A 23,251-nucleotide genomic window follows, 5' to 3' on the forward strand; every position below is an offset into this window, starting at 1 on the left:
TCCCTACGAAGAAGAAGCCAGCACCTACCGGAGAAGTAGAGGGGCGAATGTAACCCTTGGCCAGGCATTCCTGGATATACTCTCTCATGGCTTCACGTTCGGGACAAGAGAGATTAAATATCCTACCCTTAGGGAGCTTAGCTCCTGGTACCAAATTGATTGCGCAATCATATTCTCTATGAGGAGGTAACACTTTGGATGCCTCCTTAGAGAAAACATCGGCGAAGTCCTGAACAAACTCAGGTAGCGTGTTCACCTCCTCAGGGGGAGAAATAGAATTAACAGAAAAACATAACGTCAAGCATTCATTACCCCACTTGGTAAGGTCCCCAGAATTCCAGTCAAACGTGGGATTATGCAACTGCAACCAGGGAAGGCCTAAAACCAAATCGGACGATAATCCCTGCATTAACAGTACAGAGGACTGCTCCAAATGCATGGAGCCAACAAGGAGTTCAAAAACAGGGGTATGCTGTGTAAAATAACCATTAGCAAGAGGAGTGGAGTCGATACCCACTACCGGGACAGGTTTAGGCCAATCAATCAAAGGCATAGCTAGAGACATAGCAAATTCCACAGACATGATATTAGCAGAAGACCCTGAATCCACAAAGGCACTGCCGGTAGCAGACCTACCACCAAAAGAGACCTGAAAGGGAAGCAAGATTTTATTACGTTTCATATTTACGGGAAATACCTGTGCGCCCAAGTGACCTCCCCGATGATCACTTAGGCGTGGAAGTTCTCCGGCTGCATTCTTGCGCTTAGGACAGTTGTTCACATGATGCTTGTCATCCCCACAGTAGAAGCAGAGACCATTCTTCCTGCTGAAATCTCTACGTTGTTGGGGGGACACGGAGGCCCCGAGTTGCATAGGTACCTCCGAGTCTTCCGGGGAGGAACGAAGCAACGGAACCTTGGGAGGCATCATGGGGGAGTCAGAGGAGAAAACATCAAGACGTTCAAGTCGTCGTTCCCTGAGACGTCGGTCAAGTCGTACCGCTAAAGTCAGAAGAGGGATAACTAACTAGCTGATCTTTCAGGGCGTTCGACAGACCCAACTTAAACTGGCACCTTAAGTCAGGGTCATTCCACCGAGAAGCTACGCACCACTTCCTAAAGTCAGAGCAATACTCCTCAACAGGTCTCTTACCCTGACGTAAGGTCACCAGCTGACTCTCGGCAAAAGCAGTCTTGTCAGTCTCGTCATAGATGAGTCCGAGAGCAGAAAAGAAAAGATCAACGGAGGAAAGTTCAGGGGCGTCAGGAACAAAGGAGAAGGCCCATTCTTGGGGCCCTTCCTGGAGCCGGGACATAATTATACCCACCCGCTGGCTCTCAGAACCTGAGGAGTGGGGCTTTAAACGAAAATAGAGCCTACAACTCTCCCGAAAGGAGAGAAAAGTCTTCCGGTCCCCTGAGAACCGGTCGGGCAACTTGAGGTGGGGTTCAAGAGGTGAGGTGAGGGATACTACCATGGTAGCATCAGGCTGGTTGACCCTCTGAGCCAGGGCCTGGACCTGTAGGGAGAGACCCTGCATTTGCTGAGCCAGGGTCTCAAGGGGGTCCATAGTGGTGTCAGGGACCAGGGTAGACTAGGTATGGGCTTGTGATTATGTAATGACGGGGGTGGGGAGACAGACAAGTGAGCCCTAATCTACCCGCCACTCAGTCCCTGCCTACTTGCAACGACCCGCCCTAGGCGACGGGGTACAACTGGGCGACGGTCCCTACGCTCAATAAGTGCACGACAGACAAACAGACAAGGGTACACAGAGCTAGGGGAGAAAAGGGGCAGTTGCCCACGGGAACACCGTGAGCAACAAGAGAAGTGAACAAGCCGAGTCAAACCAGGAGAGTACGAGGTGCCAAACGCAGAGCAGGAGAGTAGTCAGCAAGCCGGGGTCAATATGAAGCAAGGACAATAGTACAAGAAGCTGCAGCAGGGCCAGGAAACCAAACGAGAAGAATCACAAGCAAAGGAGGAACAGGAAAGGCAGGTATAAATAGACAGAGGGTGGGAGCTAGCTCCGTCTGGCCAGGCTGTGATAGCCACCCTTAGTGGTGGAAGATGGAGTCAGTCTCACAGACATAGAAGCAGGTGCAGACTGATTATCTATGGGCGTTAACCCCGAAGCTGTGCCTGGCAGATCCTTTACAGGTGGACTATGTGTGGAGCACTATATACAGGGGTGGGCTATATGTACAGGGGGCTATATACAGTGGTGGGCTTTCTGTGGAGCACTATAGGGGGAGCTATTTGTGGGATACTATATACAGGGGTGGGCTATATCTACAGGGGGACTATATACAGGGGTGGGCTATATCTACAGGGGGCTATATACAGTAGTGGGCGATCTATGGAGCACTATATACAGGGGTGGGCTATATCTACAGGGGGGCTATATACAGGGGTGGACTATATGTGGAGCACTATATACAGGGGTGGACTATATGTGGAGCACTATATACAGGGGTGAGCTATATCTACAGGGGGGCTATATACAGGGGTGGGCGACCTATGGAGCAGTATATACAGGGGTAGGCTATATCTACAGGGGGGCTTTATACAGGGGTGGGCTATCTGTGGAGCACTATACACAGGGGTGGACTATATGTGGAGCACTATACACAGGGGTGGACTATATGTGGAGCACTATATACAGGGGTGGGCTATATCTACAGGGGGGCTATATACAGTGGTGGGCTTTCTGTGGAGCACTATAGGGGGAGCTATTTGTGGGATACTATATACAGGGGTGGGCTATATCTACAGGGGGACTATATACAGGGGTGGGCTATATCTACAGGGGGCTATATACAGTGGTGGGCGATCTATGGAGCACTATATACAGGGGTGGGCTATATCTACAGGGGGCTATATACACGGGTGGACTATATGTGGAGCACTATATACAGGGGTGGACTATATGTGGATCACTATATACAGGGGTGGGCTATATCTACAGGGGGGCTATATACAGGGGTGGGCTATCTGTGGAGCACTATATACAGGGGTGGGCTATATCTACAGGTGGGCTATATACAGGGGTGGGCTATCTGTGGAGCACTATATACAGGGGTGGGCTATATCTACAGGGGGCTATATACAGGGTTGGGCTATACGTGGAGCACTATATACAGGGCTGGGCTATATCTACAGGGGGGCTATATACAGGGGTGGGCTATCTGTTGAGCACTATATACAGGGGTGGGTTATATCTACAGGGGGGCTATATACAGGGGTAGGCTATCTGTGGAGCACTATATACAGGGGTGGGCTATATCTACAGGGGGCTATATACAGGGTTGGGCTATACGTGGAGCACTATATACAGGGCTGGGCTATATCTACAGGGGGGCTATATACGGGGATGGGCTATCTGTAGAGCACTATACGGGGAGCTATTTGTGGGACACTATATACAGGGGTGGGCTATATGGGGGCACTATCTACAGGGGGCACTACGGGGGGCACTATCTATAGGGGGCACAGTGTGTGTGTATGGGTCACGGTGTATGGTGCTATTATAATTAGAGGTGCAGTGTATGGCGCTATTATATTTAGGGGCGTCGTGTGTGGTATAATGAGAACTTTATCTTTATTTAGAGGTGTAGAAATGTTGGAAAAGTAAGAAGTTGAAGACATCTGAGCGGCAAACTGCAGAAATGGGCTGTGACCGGGATAAGTCATCATAGAGGTCTGGACCGGATGGAGAAAAAGAACTAGAATCTGAGACGTCACCGGTGAGTCACTTAATGTAAATGTTTATTCTGCCTCTAATCAGTAATGTAGTCACTGTATGATCTGCAGCGAGATGATGGGTGGTATGATTATGATATGATTTATTTTTTGTGAAACAGCAACTCCCAGCATATCCTTATCATTGTTCGGGCCATGCTGGGAGCTGTAGTTTTACGCCGTACATACCTATACGGCAGGGGTTGCACTAAATTGAGCTGTATTTGTGCTGGTGCTGTATATATGTACTGCGCTTGGTTCTGGTGTTGTGTATAGAACTATATTGCTTGTAAAATGTACAAATGTTTTTATGCTCGCGTTACATAAAAAGAAATGTGGAAAAGAAATGACACGTCATTGATTGGTAGAGAAAACAAACACGGCGAGTTGGAAGGAGATGTCGGGAAAGAGGTTGGGGGGGGCGCCAAACTGAATCTTTGCCCCGGTTGCTGTAGAACCTAGCTACGCCTCTGCATAGAGCATACTATTTTGGGTGGATGACCTAATTAAAACAGATACCCTTTCAACAAATGTCAGCTGAACTTGCTTGAATTAAAACGATCTGTTGTTTATAAGGGCAGTTCAACTGTCCCCTGATATCTGTCGTAGGGAAAAATAAAAATTGGACATGTTGGATTTCAACATATCCGATCCTTTGTTGACATGTCCTATTTTTCACGGATCGGAGAATCAGGTCAGTTTTCACTGACCCGATTCACCCGCTAAAGTGAAAACTATCGGGTGCCACTCGGATGGCGTGAAAAAGGGCCCGAGTGGCACTCGGTCATGTGCAACTGAACTTAGTTAGTATGTTCTTATCTACCATCCATGTCACATGACTGCATTGGTTTTGCAGCTATACAGAGACAGCACCCAATATCCATGTTCAAATATGTGGTTACCCTGAATATAAAGAAACTATCCGTCCCCACCTCCCACCCTATGAGAATTTACATATGTAGCCACGTGGCTGAATAAACACCCTGAGCTGTATCTAGCGCTATATAGTTACTCTGGATTTAGCTCTAATTAAATCTCATGAGAATAAACAGGCTGCATGCAGATCAGTAAATGTGTCTCTCTTCTGGTCACATTTTCTACTTATTTCCAATAGTGATCCTCTCAATTTTTCATGGATTATTGTTGGGAGTGAATGTGTTATATTGATGCATTTAAAAAAAACATTTAGCGTGAACTGACTAGAGTCCCGAAAACTTGAGTATTTAAAATGCAAAATCCATTTTAGACTATTCCAAAGAAGACAAATATTACACAACACCAACCTGACTGTACACACAGATATTTTTTCCATAGTCCAGCAGTGAGGTAACCCTTTGATCAATTGAGAAATCACTGCAGTCTTTTATAAACACATCAACAGACTCCACACGTCCACGGTACACACAACCTTGTATTAGAGTGGGCATCATACAAGTAACACAAAATGCTATACCATCTGCGGACCATGCTCAGCACTGCCTGGGGACAAAGCAACAGGTCCTTTGTTCGTCATTTATGGTAAGTTGCTATGTTGAAATGCCTCTTTAGTTATATTTGTTTTGTCGTGGAAAGTTTTTTTTTCCAATATTGCATACAATCTTTTTTATTGTAATGTAATTTAAAAACTTGTAATATAGATTGGAGATACATATGTGTGCTGGCCACTCATCTATTACTGCTATAACTATTGCTGGTCAATTGGCTAAACATACTAGTATATGGGGTTGATAAGCCAAGAATTAAAGGGAACCTGTCACGTTGAAAATGCAGTCCAATCTGTGGGCAGCATGTTATAGAGCAAGGGAGCTGAGTAGATTGATATATATTTTTGTTGCAAAAGAGTCAGTATAACTTGTAATTTATTCATTCAAACCTCTGCTCTTTCCTGACTTAGGAGTCTAGTGGGTGGTCCTAATCACTGATTTACAGCTATCTCTGTATTCACACTCCTACAGGAAAGACTGTCAATTAAAGGGCCGCCCACTGGACTCCTAAGTCTAGAAAGAGCAGAGGTTTAAAGGGCTTGTCTAATCCCTATAAATTGATGGCCTATCCTAAAGACTCCTGGGATCCCCGCTGATCTGCTGTTTTGAAGGGGCTGCAGCGCTCCGATGGAGCACTTCAATGGGAGGTGGCTGTTATACTGTGAACCGCCGCTAAAAGCGTGTCGGCAATTCAGAGTACGAGCAGACAAGGAATGAAGAAGAAGCAGTACTCGTAATTTTTTAGGGATTTGACAACCCCTTTAAATTAATAAATTACAAGTCATACTGAATCTTTTGCAACAAAATTATATATCAATCTGCTCAGCCCCCCTGCTCTATAACATGCTGTTTGCAGATTAGACTGCATTTTCAATGTGACAGGTTCCCTTTAAAGAAAATAAAACACATTAGGGAGTCTGAATGAAATCCTAATTCAATACAATGATAAATTCCATTTTGTAAACCAAAGTTTCCCTTTAGAAGTAATTTGAATTGTAATGATTCATTATAGAGCCTTACAGACCCCCTAATAAATCATTTATTAGTTATACCGTTTTCTAAGCTTCATCGCTAATATGTTCAGGCCTAGTAATACATTATGTGGCCAATGTTGTCACTCACATTATGTAGATGGACTGGTAGATGGACTGGTTCGCAACCAGTTGCCAGTGAGAAGAAGATAGTGGCCAGGACTTTGCACTGGATCATGGGCTTCATGATAAGTATATATTTTCCATGTTTCATTTACTATTGGAGCTTTGGTGGGTAGTGACTTTGCGTTGCTGTTTATATTGTATTTGTTACTCAGGAGTAAACAACTACTTGCTCAATACTGAAATATGTGCATTTTTTATTTATTTTTTGTTTCTTTTCCTTTAAACACTGTGCAGCTACAACTCATTGACGATAGAAAATACGTTTATAATACATCAAGGATGTAACTACTAAGGATTGACATTATGTGCCCTTTGCAGCTTTTTATTAAATATTCATACTTTTTCCTAACAGTGTTGACTCATCCTTTACATTAAGGTCAAATAGAAATAGGACATTAAGTTGCAGTGACACAAAGCAGATTGCCTCTAAAATTCACTTTTCAGACCAGTCAGCCTTGCAGAACAATTAACTGTGCGAGGATAAATTAGGTCATTTTCTGATGATTTACCGTTCTATACATTTAAATCTGATTTTAAGAATAATACTAAATACTAAAAAGATGGAAGTACGGTTTATACAGCATGACACCTCCGTGGCATCGGTCATGCTTCTTTCATCTAGGCCTCATGCACATAGCAAAGTCGTGTGTATGGAGCCTATACAGCGGTATATAAAGTCCCTACGGCTCCTTTCTATTTTATATATTCTGTTCTGTATTACATATTACATGGATAGTTTCCCCTAGTGGCAATGCTTCTAGAGGAATATACAGTTAGGTCCAGAATTATTTGGACAGTGACAAAATCTTCATGATATGGGCTCTGCATGCAACTACATTGGATTTGAAATGAAACAACTGAAATGCAATTGAAGTGTAGACTTTCAGGTTTAACTCAAGGGGTTGAACAAAAATATCCTGTGAAACTTTTAGGATTGCAACCAATTTTCTACGCAGCCTCCTCATTTCAGGGGCTCAAAAGTAATTGGACAATGTCATGTCCATGGCCGCGGGCCGTCAGGTTCACTCACTTCCTGACGGCTGCAGCCATGGGTCTGAGAGCGTTGGCCCCAGTCTCCTCCTCAGGAGACGCCAGCACTCACTTCCGCTTACCTCGGCCAGCTCTCGTAGGGTGCACGCGCACGCTCGTGCCCACTCTTAAAGGGCCATCGCGCGCACCTGAAGTTAATGTTAAAATTAGCCCATGAGTACCATGGACTATAAGAAGGGAACAGCCCCTTCCTCCCTTGCCTGAGCGTTGTTGTCGTACCCTAAGTTTGTCTAGTAAATGGTCTCCTAGTGTTTTCCAGTTCCCAGTGTTCCTGTACCTGTATCCTGTATCCTGTATCCCATGCTACCTGGTCAAGTGCCGTGCTGAGCTGTAGTCGTGCTGTGCTGTATTCCACGCCTGTCCTGCTACACCACGCCTGACGTCTGCCTGCTGCCTAAGTCCCAGCCAAGCCTGTCATTGCTACTCTCCGAGCTGCCACAGTTACACTATACGAACTATAGACTGTGACATCCGTCCTGTTGGCCAGCTGCCATACCGTCAAGGTGGTATGGCCCAGTGGGTCCACGCACCCAACGTGACAGACAAATTAACATTACCATAAATAAAATGTTTTTTTTTAATACGTTGTAGAGAATTCTTTACATGCGATGACTGCCTGAAATCTGGAACCCATGGACATCACCAAATGCTGGGTTTCCTCCTTTGTGATGCTTTGCCAGGCCTTTACTGCAGCTGTCTTCAGTTGTTGCTTGTTTGTGGGTCTTTCTGCCTTAAGCTTTCTCTTAAGCAAGTGAAATGCATGCTCGATTGGGTTGAGATCTGGTGATTGACTTGGCCATTGCAGAATATTCCACTTCTTTGCCCTAAAAAACTCCTGGGTTGCTTTCGCAGTATGTTTTGGGTCATTGTCCATCTGTACTGTGAAGCGTGACCCAGTGCCTTTGGCAGCCAAGCATGTCCATGCCATCACACTGCCTCCACCATGTTTTACAGAGGATGTGGTGTGCTTTGGATCAGGAGCCGTTCAAAGCCTTCTCCATACTTTCTTCCTCCCATCATTCTGGTACAGGTTGATCTTAGTTTTATCTGTCCAAAGAATGCTGTTCCAGAACTGGGCTAGCTTCTTTAGATGTTGTTTGGTAAAGTCTAATCTGGCCTTTCTTTGAGGCTGTTTAATTGTTTGCACCTTGTGGTGAACCCTCTGTTTTTGCTCTCATGAAGTCTTTTCTTTATGGTAGACTTAGATACTGATACACCTACTTCCAGGAGAGTGTTCTTCACTTGGGTAGATGTTGTGAAGGGGTTTTACTTCACCATGGAAAGGATTCTGTGATCATCCACTACTGTTGTCTTCTGTGGATATCCAGGCCTTTTGGAGTTCACGAGATCACCAGTGCGCTCTTTTTTTTTTTTTTCCAAGAATGTACCAAACTGTTGATTTGGCCACTCCTAACATTTGTGCTATCTCTCTGATGGATTTCTTAATTTTTTTCAGCCTAACGATGGTCTGTTTCACTTGCATTGAGAGCCCCTTTGACCTCATGTTGTGGGTTCACAGCAACAGCTTCCAAATGCAAATGCCACACCTGGAATCAGCTCCAGACCTTGTACCTGCTTAATTGATGATGGACTAACGCGGGAATAGCCCATTAAACAGCTTTTGAGATAATTGTCCAATTATCTTTTCTCCCTTGACAAACAGGCAGCTACATATTAAAGTGCTGTAGTTCCTAAACCCTTCCACAAATTAGGATGCGAATACCCTCAAATTAAAGCTGAGATTCTGCACTTTAAGCCCATATTAATTATATAACTGTATATTCAATATGTTTTGGTAAACAGCTAAAATGCCAAAACTTGTGTCACTGTCTGAATAATTCTGGACCTAACTGTACCTCTGTAATAAGGCATATAATGGGGCACGCCACTTTTAAATTCAACAGAAAAAAAAAATGTGCATGTATCTATATGAAATCAGAAGCTTGTGGAGGTACAGTATTAAAATATATCAATAGTATAACTGATGCATAGAGCTGAAATCGAAAGATGAGGCACTCTGAATAAACCACCCTGACAATAGTTTACTCTATGAACATTATTATACACAACAAAATTAGAATATCGGTGGACATGTTAAAATAATTCCTATACCGGTAAAGCTGATATCGATATAACTGATTAGAATGCATGGATTTTGACAGTAATGTCATACACAGCATTAAAGGGCTGTAATTTCATAATGTTATGGTATATCACTATGATAAATTCTTATGAGTGGGGTCAGACCCCTGGGACCCCCATCAATCAGGGAAACGAAGGGACAGCGGTGAAGGGGCTGTATTGTAGCTCCCTGCACAGCCATAGGCCGGCTGATCAGGCGAAATCATGATCAGTGGGGGTCCAAGCAGTCGGACCCCTATCCATCAGTTAGTGATCGCATATCCTTGTGATAGGTCATAACTTACTTTAAAGGGAAGGTGTCACAATTTTTTTTTAAATATATTATGGCTTTTAGTATGTAATTAAAATAAATTTTATTTATTTGTGTTTTTGTGTTGTACGTTTTTCTTTTTTCTTTCTTTTACTTCTCTATGGGGCTGCCATTTTTTTTTTCATCTCTGTATGTGTCGATTAACGACACATACAGAGATGGAATACGGCACATACATCCCCATAGAGGATGGGAACGGGAGCCATTCCATTCACTATAGCGTGCGCCGTCGGTGTGGGAACGGCGCATGCGCCGCTCCCACACAGACCAAAAGGAAGGTCTTCGGCAGAGCGACATCTGGCGCCATTTTCATGTGGACCGAAAGCCGCAGCCGTACAGTAAGATGACGACTTCCGGTCGCGGCTTCCGGCCATATGGTCAGACGCAAGGACTAGGAGCGGCGGCGGCAGGAGCAGGTAAGTTATGTTTGTGTTTGTGATGTGTGTGTATGTTCGTGTTATACTGTGTGATTACCACTGTATCTAATCCTCCTACACTGTGCATTCGCTCAAAAAATGGCGGCACACAGTGTAGGAGGTCTGAACATTCAACTCTCTCCTTTCTCTTGGCACTAGCCAGGAAAAAGGAGGGGGGATTGTGTGAGGACACTAGAGCGAGTGTGTCTTCTCCAAATTTGCAGCATAAAGCAATGAGGTTGCTTTACCACATGCCAATGCAGCAATTTTGGGAATTGCTCCCTCTAGTGACCAGCACATGGAAATGTTATAAATTAGAATCTAATTTATAATATTTCCTGACTTGTGAAAAAAATTAAAAAAATTCAAACAATGTGTAATCATTTATATACTAACTGTTTAACTAAAAAAAAAAATCTAGCGACACATTCCCCTTTAATATGCATTACCACTTCTGTTTCAGTTAGCAATAATTTGCTTTACCATTTCTCTGTGACATTTGCCCTGTAACACTATGCTGCAGTTATAGACTTGTAAGAGGAGGTTCCGAATAAATTACAGATTGTTGCAGATCAATGGAATTATTAATTTGACACAGTATGACTTTACAATGCAGCCACTTCACGTAACTTGCTTCTCTTCCATTCGGTCCTTACCAGGGTCGTACGGCCTCATAGGATGCTTAAGGTCTGACCAACTTGGGTTGCACCAAAGTGACTGTCCACTATTAGCCCATACTGCCGTGCCAATGTGGATCTATGAGAAGTCACGCTCTGCCACGGCCTACCCCCCCTATTTGCCAGCACAGGGTTACTCCAGTCACTTAGTATTGGAAACATCCTGCACCTCATGGTTGTTATACCACTACCTTAAATGGATCACAACTACCCTCGTCTGCAGACGTGCAGTATACACATTACATAATACACTGCGCAACCAGTAGTACAGCCCTCAAGCCATGGTGCAGCACACACATAGTTCTTAGTCCAAGTCTGTGATACAAAGGGAGTTACCCCACTTACAGACTGTGAGGCATTGGTTCCTGGCCACTATTTTCCTTGACGTACAGTATGGCTCTATAGACACCTACGAGCTCTGTATTACAGGTCCGTACAACTTGGAGCTTGTATGGTGACATAATATGGCCATGTGCATAAGCACTTATACTGAGAACAAATGGGCCTAATTATCATATAGATTCCTTAACGGTATGCAAAATGTCTGTGCTTGACAGTTCGAAGAAAATAATCAGTAATTCATACTTATTAGGAAGTAGATTCTTTTCTAGAAATAATAAGTCACAATAACTAAACATTTTATAATTGGTATAGTATGTGCATGTCCATTGCCTGGTGTCCAATATACTATAAAGTGCTCTTTGTGGCCAAAGTTCTAGATGACCAAAGGTACCTACATATGCTCCGAGTCTTTAACTGTTTAGTGGTAGTGTATTTACATATGTACCAACGCTAAGGCCTCATTCACACGACAGGGTTTCCCGGCCGGGTGCCGGCCGTTCATAAATCGTCCGGCACCTGGCTGCATTAGGAATAATAGACCCCTAATGGGGCTATTCACGCGACCGATTTTTTGACGGCCGGGAAAACCGGGCGTTAAAAAATAGGACATGCTCTATTTTCGGCCGGGTACCCGGCCGCCCAGCTCCCATAGAAGTCTATGGGGCCGGGTAATACACGGCCATCACCGGAATGTGTCCCGAGTGATGGCCGGGTTTTCCGCCGCTCGCACCTCCTCCTCCTCACTGCGCAGAGTGCATGTGAGGAGGAGGAGTTTATGCCATTCGGACGAATGGCTGTACGCTGTACACTGTGTGGCAGGGCCGGGGTGTACAGCAGGTGGAAGGAAGCACTGCGCTGGCTCCCTTCCCCTGCTTGTTTTAAAAGCGCCCTGGCCCGGCGACACCTTCCATGGCGCCGCTAGCAGCTGCTGCTGCTGCGGCTGCTACTACTGTAGCGACGCCACTATAGCAGAGCAGGGAGGTATCTCCCCGCTCTGCTATGTGCTAGCCCCACTTTAGCTCCATGAAGGAGCGGAATCCCCGTGTTTTCGGGGATTCCGCTCCTGGACAGAGCGCTTGATGTCTCTGTCCATATCTGGGCAGTGACATCAGGGGAAACTCCTGAAGCGGAATCCCCAAACACATGGGGATTCCCCTTAGGAGTTGCCGCTGATGTCACTGTCCAGATCTGCCCGGCCCGGAACGGATGCAAAACTTTATGCAAACCGGCCGGGCAAAATGGCCGATTTTAACGGCCGACACTCGTGCTCGGGCGGGAACCTGTCGTGTGAACCCAGCCTAAATTTGGCAATGTGACCGAGCCCGCTGTACTCTATGTGATTGCTGTATTACTGCTCCTGCTTGTAAATAGAGTACAGTGCGGCCGGTCACATGACGAAGAGTCATGTCGTCATGAAGGAAGACTGTGCAACTAGACTTCTGGTCCCCCGCCAGCGCTATAAAAATCTATTAAAATCTCATAATCAGCGCATCGGGGGACCAGAATGTATATAAGCGAGTGTACTCACATATGCAGTGAGTACACTGCTAATACTTTTCGGTCCCAACATAACCCCTTTAAACTCTGCATGAAATGTTGAGTAACTTTGGAAATACTTTTCCTTATCTTGTACTGTCATTGAGCAATATATGATGCAAAGGAAGAATAATTTAGATGCAGCGCTGAGTTTAAAAGGAAATATCTTCCACTTTATTGAAAAAACGTTTAAAACATACACAAGCACAGAGGGGTGGATGCACATTGACATGCCATGATTAAGACAGAGTGAATCGGTTGAAACGTGTAGGCTCTGTGCATCTACCCCTCTGTCCTTGTGTAAGTTTTAAACGTTTTTTCAATAAAGTGGAAGATTTTTTTCTTTTAAACTCAGCGCTGGATCTAATATTTTCTTCCTTTGCATCATGATTTAACCGAGTGCCACCTCGAGGATTCCTGCGCAATCTGGGATCAAATGTCAAGACTGGTGAGCTGGAGAAAAACTTTATTTTTTCCTACATTGCAATATAGCATTCATCATTCACACAGTGTGAAAGTAAAAATTATGCTGGTTCCTTTTTGGAATCTGAAATATATCTGTACTGCACAGACAGGGTATCACAGTCTGCCGCTAGTGCTCCGCTCACCATGTTCTGACATTCTCTGCCCGGAGCTCCGCTCTCCTGCGCTATCCTGTCCCATTTCCCTCAGTTCAGTGTCCTACCTACCTACCTTCGCCACTGCTTTCCTGCTGTGTCCCCTGCATTGTGCACGTGTGCACTTACTCCTGCTTCTTAAAGCGACAGCGCACACCAAATCTTCTGCTTCTCCAGCCAATTCTCTGACTATGTTAGGAACTCTCATCCTATTACTCAGTGCCTGAGCAATTAGTTTATTGTGCTTTTTAGTAGTTGTATTCGGTATCCTCCAGTGGTTTTGATCTGGCTTGTCTTTTGACCACGTCTATTGTCCCCTGCCTACTCTAACCTCTGCCCGTCTACCGCTATCGACTAAACTCTGCCTGCCCTGACATTTGACCTGTCTGATTATTCCTTCTGCCTACTGTCCTTGTTCCACATCCTGGTGACATAGTTTCTTGCTATTGCTAACCAAGACTTCTCCTAGGGTAGCGACCCAGGAATTTCCCGCAGCTAAGTCCAGATCTCTGTACTGGAGTTAAATGTAGGAGACTGGAGAGTTGGTTAGACTCAAACCCTGGGGTTTTCTCACGAGGGAAATTTATGACATATCCACAGGATATATCCACAGGATATGTCATAAATATCAGATAGATACGGGTCCCACCTCTGGGACACGCACCTATCTCTAGAATGGGGCCCCTAAACCCCATTCTACCTCTGTGTGTATCGGCTGATTTCCGACCATGAAGGTGAAAACAGCGTAGCTCGCTGAGCTACGCTGTTTTCGTAAGCCCCATAGAACTGAATGGTAGTTGCGGAAAATCAGCATAGCTCGCATTCTACGCTGCTTCCGTAACTGCTATTCACTACTATGGGAGTTACGGAAACAGCGTAGCTCAGCAAGCTACGCTGTTTTTGTAACTCCCGACCATAAAGTCAGGAAGAGGCTGGGAGTCAGCGATAGCAGACAAAGCCAGAACGGGGTTCAGGGGGCCCCATTCTAGAGATAGGTGCGGGTCCCAGAGGTGGGACACACATCTATCTGACAATTATGACATATTCTGTGGATATGTCATAAATGTCCCTCGTTGGAAAACCCCTATAAGCCAAATCTGTGGCAACTTGGCGGGTCCACATCCACTTCTAAAGCTGCGTGACATGGGGGCATAGCTAGAGGGGGTGCATAGGTAGCAGTTGCACCCATACTCTGGTGCCCTCTGCCAAATAAAAAAGACACTAGTAGTATAAAAAGCACATTGCAGGCAGCTGGCCCTGTTACAGATTTTCAGGGGGCTGGAGCTTCAAGTTACGCCTTTGTCCGCAGACATTACCAACTTAGTTCTAATTGCGTACGTGTCATCTGAGCTCCCACAATGCACTGCTCTCTACAGGAATCCAGTAGTATTTTAAACGTAGATTTCTGTCTGATTAGAGAATCATATAACTAATGGACGGTATAAGTATTTTCAAAGGTATTCAACATGGTGTGGTGTAAATATGTTATGCAAAACTGAGGTTTACCTGTAAACACTTTATGACATTTAAACTTGAGATTTGGTGAAAAATCCTGTTTGTTCACTTTATAAACCTGCTTTTCAGAAAGTGTATTCTCTGTAGTCAGTAGGACATAGACTTGTGGAGCAAAACAGAAAACGGCAAAAGTCAAAGTACATTACTGAAAAATTTATTTTATAGCATACTATTTAGTATCAGATACACACTCAGGTCGATTTTATAGTAAGGCAATTAACCTATCTATATGTATTTGGAGAAATCCAGGGTACCTGTAGGAAACCTATACAAACTCCATCTAAATGTTGCCCTTGTAGGTATAAGTAGAGAGGGATAAGCTTCCACCCTACACCACGGGCAGCACTTACCTCTCAGTGGAACAAAGTTTCTCCCAAAAGCAGACATTGAGGGACAGTCACCATACTTCTTTCTAGGGTCCGGTGGGGCATGTGCCCAAGGTGCTTGCTGCCAACAAGCCACTGAAAACAAGCTAGGGTGTTTAGATACAGCAAACTGAATCTTTGTCCCAGGGTGAAGGAAAGACCAGCTCGGACTAGCACCTATCTGGTATTGTCACCCAACCAACTCAAACCTAAGGGTATGTTCACATGGCCTATGTTCAGGCATATTTTGAAACGCTCGTATTGCGCTCCAAAATACACTTCCAAATACGCCTGCAAACAGTTTCCCATTGATTTCAAAAGGGAAATACTCTGTGTTGTGCATATGAGGCATATTATTACGCTGCTGAATTTAAAAAATGCCTCGCAAAAATATACGCCCATAAAAAGAAATGGCATGTCACTGCTTGTAGCGTTTTTTGGAGCTGATTTTCTAAAAACATTACAAAAACCGCTTAGAAAAATATGCCTACAAATACTCTTCAAAATACGATTGCAAACACCAAAAACGCTTTGAAAATCAACTCTAAAAACAGGATCCAGAGGTTATTTTCTCTTAAATTCAGCCCCATATTTTTAAATACGTGCAAACTTTAACCCTTTACCGCTGCAGCCATTTTTGGGATTTTCACTTTAGTTTCTTCCTCACAACATTCCAGAAGCCATTACTTTTTTATTATTCTGTCAATATTGCCGTATTTGGGCTTGTTTTTGGCGTGACGAGTTGTAGATTTTCATGGCACCATTTATTGCACCTGTAAATGTAGTGGGAAAATGTAAAAAAAAATAGTGGGGTGGAATGGGAAAAAAAGAGTGATTCCTAAATTTTTTGGGGGGGGTTTAATTTTTACGGCGTTTGCCGTGTGGAAAAAGCGGCATGTTAACTTTATTCTGTGGGTCAATATGATTACGGTGATACCAAATTTATATTGATTTTTTTTTTATGCATTACTACTTTTATAATGAAAAAACTGATTGCAAGGGTATGTTCACACGCAAACTCAAAAACCTCTGAAAATACGGAGCTATTTTCAAGGTAAAACAGCTCCTGATTTTCAGAGTTTTTTAAGGCACCTGCGATTTTCGCTGCTTTTTCGCAGCGTTTTTTACGGCCGTTTTTGGAGCTGTTTTCTATAGAGTCAATGAAAAACAGCTCCAAAAACGTCCCAAGAAGTGACCTGCACTTCTTTTTTGCGGCCGTTTTTCAAAGAACAGCGTAAAAAAAGGCCCATCGGAACAGAAGTTCGTTTTTCCCATTGAAATCAATGAGCAGATGTTTGGAGGCATTCAGATTCTTCGGCCATTTTTTGGGAGTTTACGGCCCGAAAAACGGCCGAAAATAGGCCGTGTGAACAAACCCTTAAGAATAGAATTAGTGTTTTGTCGCCATAACTTTTTATTTCCTGTCGATTGAGCCGTATGAGGGCTTATTTTCTGTGGGACGAGCTCCAGTTTCTATTTGTACATTTTGTGGGTGATGTAATGACCAACAAGCTGCGATTCTGTTGGTTAATTTTTTTTTACGCTGTTTACCGGTTAAATAATGTTATATTGTAATAGTTCAGGCTTTTACGGATGCGGCGATACCAGTTATGTTAAAAAAAAATTGTTCTAGGGGGAAAATAAAAAGGGTTTCATAAAGTATTTTATTTATATACCGTATTAAAAAACTTTATTTAACTGTATTTTACTTTATTACTAGCCCGCCCGGGTACTTGAACCAGTAATCTAGGTGGATCGCTTTCATGATAAACTGCAAGACTAATGTATTGCAGTATATCGTTATACTGACAGTCTCCTATAAAGCTCCTCATAGGAGTACAAAGATGGCAGACCTGGGGCATTCATCAGGCCCCCATGCTGCCATGTTACCATCAGCACCGCATGATCACGGAGGGGGGGCGAGAGGGGGGGCGATGCAACGTCACAGAGACGTGCCCCCCTGTTTTTAATCTGGAAAAACAGTTAAAAAACACGGCGCCACATGGTACAGGTCACAAATTGTAAAGGTAGAGCAATAAGCATGAGTTAATAACTGCTCACCTATTTAAGTTGTGCTGCGACAAGCACAACAATGGTAAGGACGTATGGGGTGAGGCTGCAGCTAGGTTCAATAACCGGTCGCCTGGACAGGGGAACCGCTGGATAGGAATTTAGGTATATGCAAAAAATTAACCTCAATAATAGCGCTGCTAACATCCAAGAAGGGTGTAAAGGATCTGCCAGGCACAGCTTCTGTGTCAACGCCCATAGGTAATCAGTCTGCACCTGCTTCTATGTCTGTGAGACTGACTCCATCTTCCACCACTCAGGATGGCAGGCTTAGGAGTGGGAGAGCCTATCACAGCCTGGCCAGACGGAGCTAGCTCCCGCCCTCTGTCTATTTATACCTGCCTTTCCTGTTCCTCCTTGCTTGTGATTCTTCTCGTTTGGTTTCCTGGCCCTGCTGCAGCTTCTTGAACTATATGTCCCTGCTTCATACTGACCCTGGCTTACTGACTACTCTCCTCCTCTGCGTTTGGTACCTCGTACACTCCTGGTTTGACTCGGCTTGTTCACTACTCTCCTGCTCTGCGTTTTGTACCTCGCACACTCCTGGTTTGACTCGGCTCGTTCACCACTCTTCTTGCTCACGGTGTCGCCGTGGGCAACTGCCCCATTTCCCTTAGCTTCTGTGTACCCTTGTCTGTTTGTCTGTCGTGCACTTATTGAGCGTAGGGACCGTCGCCCAGTTGTACCCCGTCGCCTAGGGCGGGTCGTTGCAAGTAGGCAGGGACTGAGTGGCGGGTAGATTAGGGCTCACTTGTCTGTTTCCCTACTCCCATCATTACAAAGGGATTCCAATTGTTCAAAACAGAACTATATTTATTATACAGACTACGCGTTTCTACGCCGAACTGGCGTCTTCATCAGGTCAAATCCAAATGAACAAACCACCACAATGATTTAAATAATGATTGACAGTACAATTAAGAAACACACTGTGACGGAAAAAACGCCAAATAACAGTTTGAAAACAGAAACTGCTGTGACGTAATGTTAAGCAGAAGCTTGAAGTGAAATTCAATTAAGCATTTACAAATCAACTCTCAAATCAAGTCAAATCAAGTCAAAATTAACTCTCAGGACACTTGAGTAACGTTATAGTGTGTGTATGTGGCTGCACATAGTGATCTAGCTAGATCACTGTGTGCTGTGTAAATGAATGGAGAGAAGTGTATGACGCTGATTGGTCACTGATTGGTCAGCGTCATACACTTCTCTCCACAACGCCCACTTGGTCAAAAAGTAAAACACGCCTAGTTGTACATTAAGAAAGTCATTAGCATAAAGCTAATATAGGTAAAAAATTATCGTTTTTCTAAATAAAAAACACTGCTGTAATCTAAATTACAGCGCCGATCACATTATGTACAATATAGGCCACTTATACTGTAGTGACAGAGCCTCTTTAACCCCTTAACGCCGAAGGACGGATATATCCGTCCTCTGCAGCTGCTAGTTCGTGCAGGAGGACGGATATATCCGTCCTGTGATGGCGCGGGTACTGCCACTGTACCCACGCGATCAGCAGCAGGAGCACGGCTGTTATACACAGCCTGGCTCCTGCCGGAATCTAAGCGCGCTCCGATTCCGGCAGTTTAACCCATTAAATGCCGCTGTCAATAGTGACAGCGACATCTAATGTGTTTGACAGAGGGAGAGAGCTCCCTCTGTCACCCCATCGGCGCCCCCGCAAAGAAATCGCTGGTCGCCGTGGGGTTTCCATGGCAGCCGGGGGCCTAACAAAGACCAGCAGGTCTGCCTTCAGCATCTGCCTGTTAGGTCATGCCAGTGGTGTAATGTCCCCAAGACATTACTATAAAGATAATGTATTGTAATTGTATTTTATGACCTTTTTCCAACTATTAGGTACTGTCATTTTAAAAAGTAAATGTGAATTTGCAATGCACTGTTTTACAGCTTATGAAGGAGTGTCAGATACAGGGGAAGTTTCCAGAAGGTGGGAGGAGCTTAGGGGATAGAGGAGAGTCCTGAGGCAGTTGGAGAAGTCAGTTGTTGAGGAAGAGAGTTGCAGAGAGTGAGCAGTTGAGGTAACAGCAAAGTGGAGTTGCTCCTGGGTTTTATCCATCTTAGATCCAGAGACAGGCTGCCTACAACATCAGGCCATAGAAAAGCTCGCAGAAGGAAACTGAATAAGCTGAGGAGAAGTAGTTCTTAACACAGAGGAACCAGAAGCCATTAACACAGCCACCATGTATGTTGGTGAGTCTCATCCGTCATTATACTAGCCCTGACTACCCATGATAGAGGCAGAAGTAGCACAGGCCATTACAGAGATTGGCAGAGATTGGACAGATACTGCATTGCCCGATTGGACAGACACTGCATTGTCCCGCATACTATGGGGTCAGCTATGCCCTAGAATTGCCGAGGGTAGGATCAGAAGAGGAGCAGTGAGGGAGGGTCGACCACTCCTGCGGATTAGATGAGAAGCAGAGGATTGAGTTTTGCTATAAGGAATTGTACCTCCATTCTCTTTGGAAGATTGCAACCGCCATGTTTGATGCTGAAGTAAATTGTGCCGCGAACTAGCCTGTTCAACTGCCACCTCAGTCTCCTGTCTTATGCTGTAACCAATGTAACCATCAAGCGTATTGTGCCCAGTAAAATCTACTGTGAAAGTTTACTGAACCCTGTCTCTTGGAACATGTTTATTTCGGGGTACACCACATAACACCCCAGGGGACAGAGAATAGTGTATCCCGTAAGCACCACTTTTATTTCACTGGTTCCGCGGCCCGAGGAGCGGGAGAGAGAGAAAGGGCGCCGGCTCCTAGAGCCCACCCTCCCTCCACGACTCGGCGCCCGCGGTTTACCACAGTGGCATGACCTAATAGATTGTCTGTCAGTTTTAAACTGACAGGCAATAATAATGCTTTGGTATACTAAGTATACCAAAGCATTATATATGCAATCAGCAGATCGCATAGTGAAGTCCCCTGGTGGGACTAAAAAAAAAAAATGTAAAGCAGTTAAATAAAGTTTGTGAAAAAAAAAAAAATTACAGTCAAAATCAAATAAAACTACTTTTTTTTGCCCAAAAAATGGTTTTATTTAGTAAAAGTGTCAAAACAAATGACACATACACATATATGGTATCCCCGCGATCGTAACAACTTGAACAATAAAATGAACACATTAATTAAACCGCCGGATGAACGGCGTCCAAAAAAACCGCAAAAAACTTCAAAATTCTCTCTTTTCTCCCGTTCCCCCCATAAAAAATAAAATAAAAGTTAATCTATAAGTCCTATGTACCCCAACATAGAACTAATGAAAATTACACATTGGCCTGCAAAAATCAAGCCCAGATACGGCCACATCGACGGAAAAATAAAAAAATTACAGCTCTTGGAATGCGGCGATGCAAAAACAAGTCATTTTTTTCTAAAAGGCTTTATTGTGCAAACGTAGGAAAACATATAAAACCTTTACATATTTGGTATCCCCGTAATCGTGCCGACCCATAGAATAAAGTTAACATGTTATTTACGCTGCATAGTAAACGGCGTAAATTTATAACGTGAAAATCAATGCTGGAATAGCTGCTTATTTTCAATTCTCTCCTAAAATAAAGTTAATAAAAGTTAATCGATATATTATAAGCATCTAAAAATGGTACAATTACAAAATACAACTCGTCCCGCAAAAAACAAGCCCTTATACGGCTATGTCGACGGAATAAAGAAAAGTTACGACCCTTGGAATGCGACCGTGAAAAAACAAAAAATAATCCTTGGTCATTAACGTGCAAAATGGCCTGGTCATTAAGGGGTTAAGGCATAAAATCAACCACTTTTCCTAAACTGAGAAATATTTAACCAGATAAGCACCTACTTGTTTTTTCCAAACTTTAACCAAGTTAAACTCAAATAGTATAATTTGTCATGTGCCATGTAAGTCAACACAATGTCACACTGTGTCAACAAAGAATGTGCAAACCTATTTTATCTTCAGCCTAAACCTATAGAAATAGTAGCAAATACAGGCTGCTTGTCAGCACACTGTGTCCTCGTGTTCATTCAGTGTCTGAAGGCCTAATCCTCATTCACACGCTTTGGAATAATAGAGAAAGAGTGAACAATTATATCTCAGCTGTCAAGGGGTGGAATATATTAGGCAGCAAGTGAACAGTCAGTTCTTGAAGTTGATGTGTTGGAAGCAGGAAAAATGGCCAAGTGTGAGGATCTGATCGACTTTGTCAAAGGCCAAATTGTGATGGCTAGATGACTAGCTCAGAGGATCTCCAAAACAGCAGGTCTTATGGGGTGTTCCTGGTACTGTATGCAGTGGTTAGAACCTACAAACGTAGTGTAGGGAAGGACAACCGTGAATTGGTGACAGGGTCATGGGTGCTTAAGGTTCATTGGTGCACATGGAAAGTGAAGGCACAAAATGATGAAAAAGTTAATGATGGCTATGATAGAACACTCAGTGCATTGCAGCTTGCTGCGTTTGGGGCTGCGTAGTCACAGACTGGTCAAAGTGGCCATGTTAACCCCTATCCACCACCAAAAGCGCCTACAAAGGGCATGTGAGCATCAAAACTGGACCATGAAGCAATGCAAGAAGGTTTCCTGGTCTGATGTATCCGGTTTTCTTTATATCATGTGGACGGCCAGATGCGTTTTCGTTGGAGAAGTGATGGCACAAGGATGCACTATGGGTAAACAGCAAGCTGGTGGAGGCACAAACATTGGGCAATTATGTGGATGTTACTTTGATGAAATGCCTACCTAAATATTGTTACAGCGCAAGTACACCCTTTAACCCCTTAAGGACACGGCCAATTTTAGCCTTGAGGACAGAGCTCATAACGCTTTTATTTTTTGTACGACGTAGTTGTATGAGACTTTGTTTTTTGCGGGACGAGTTGTACTTTATGTAGGTACCATTTTTTTGGTACAAATACATTATCGTTTAATTTCTATACATTTTTAATTAGATTAAAATGCAGAAAAAAAGCAGTTGCGCAGCAGTTTTAATATTTATTTTTTTACACCATACACTGATCATCATAAATAATGGTATACATTTGTTGTACAGGTTGTTACGGTCGTGGCTATACCAAATATGTCTGTATTATTTCATGTTTTGGGACTTATATTTTAAAAAGTTTATTTATTATAAAAAATGTGTGTTTTTGTGTATTTTATTTACTTTTTATTTATTTATTTATTTACCATTATTTTTTTTTACATTCATTTAACTTTTTTTTTTAATCCCATAAAGGGATTTATCATTTTGATTTTTATTTTGCAACTGTAATGTACTGGCACAGATCTATATGCCAGTACATTAGCCTGTTACTGATCGTACACAGGCAGTTGTTAGGGCATACCTCAGTATGCCCTAACAACAGGAAATATGTTCAGAGAGCCCTGGGGTCCTTCACTGGACCCTGGGCTGTCTGGCCATACGAGTTGTGGGCTTTGATCGCGTCACAGTTATTTTCTGTGACGCGATCAATGTGCAGTCCCCTCTCTTTGAACGCCGCGATCAGCTGTCATCGCGGCGTTCAAAGGGTTAACAGCGGAGAGAAGATGTTTCCCTTCTCTCCGCTGTCAGAGCGGGGCCGTGGCTGTGTATTACAGCCGTTGCCCCGCTCTCGATCGCGCGCACAGACGCGCGCAGGGACGGCTGTCACACAGGACGAGTATGCTCGTCCTAATGCGCGAAGTGCTCGCCGCTCAGGACGAGCATACTCGTCCTGTGTCGGCAACCAGTTAATGACATAGCTATTCCCTAATGGCAGTGTCCTCATTCACGAGGATAATGCACCCTGTTACACTGCAAAAATTGTTCAGGAATGGTTT

The 23,251-nt window shown here is 43.9% G+C and overlaps 1 protein-coding gene across 5 annotated transcripts in view; it reads left to right on the forward strand.

The window, feature by feature from the left end:
* The window catches only part of OTC (ornithine transcarbamylase), a 93,808-nt gene that overhangs the window by 21,928 nt on the left and 48,629 nt on the right, over window positions 1-23,251 (forward strand). The window contains exon 1 of one of the 5 annotated variants that reach the window (XM_075853951.1): window positions 5,095-5,260. The exons of 1 other annotated variant lie outside the window; for it this stretch is intronic. In XM_075853951.1, the coding sequence (XP_075710066.1) occupies window positions 5,187-5,260 (74 nt within the window). In that variant the 5' untranslated portion in view covers window positions 5,095-5,186. Of the gene's footprint in view, window positions 1-5,094; window positions 5,261-19,418; window positions 19,638-22,075; window positions 22,102-23,251 lie in introns of those variants that run through there. 3 more of the 5 variants (XM_075853953.1, XM_075853954.1, XM_075853952.1) reach the window with 3 other exon arrangements.

This window comes from Rhinoderma darwinii, chromosome 2 (assembly GCF_050947455.1).
Source record: "Rhinoderma darwinii isolate aRhiDar2 chromosome 2, aRhiDar2.hap1, whole genome shotgun sequence".
NCBI classification, from domain to species: domain Eukaryota; kingdom Metazoa; phylum Chordata; class Amphibia; order Anura; family Rhinodermatidae; genus Rhinoderma; species Rhinoderma darwinii.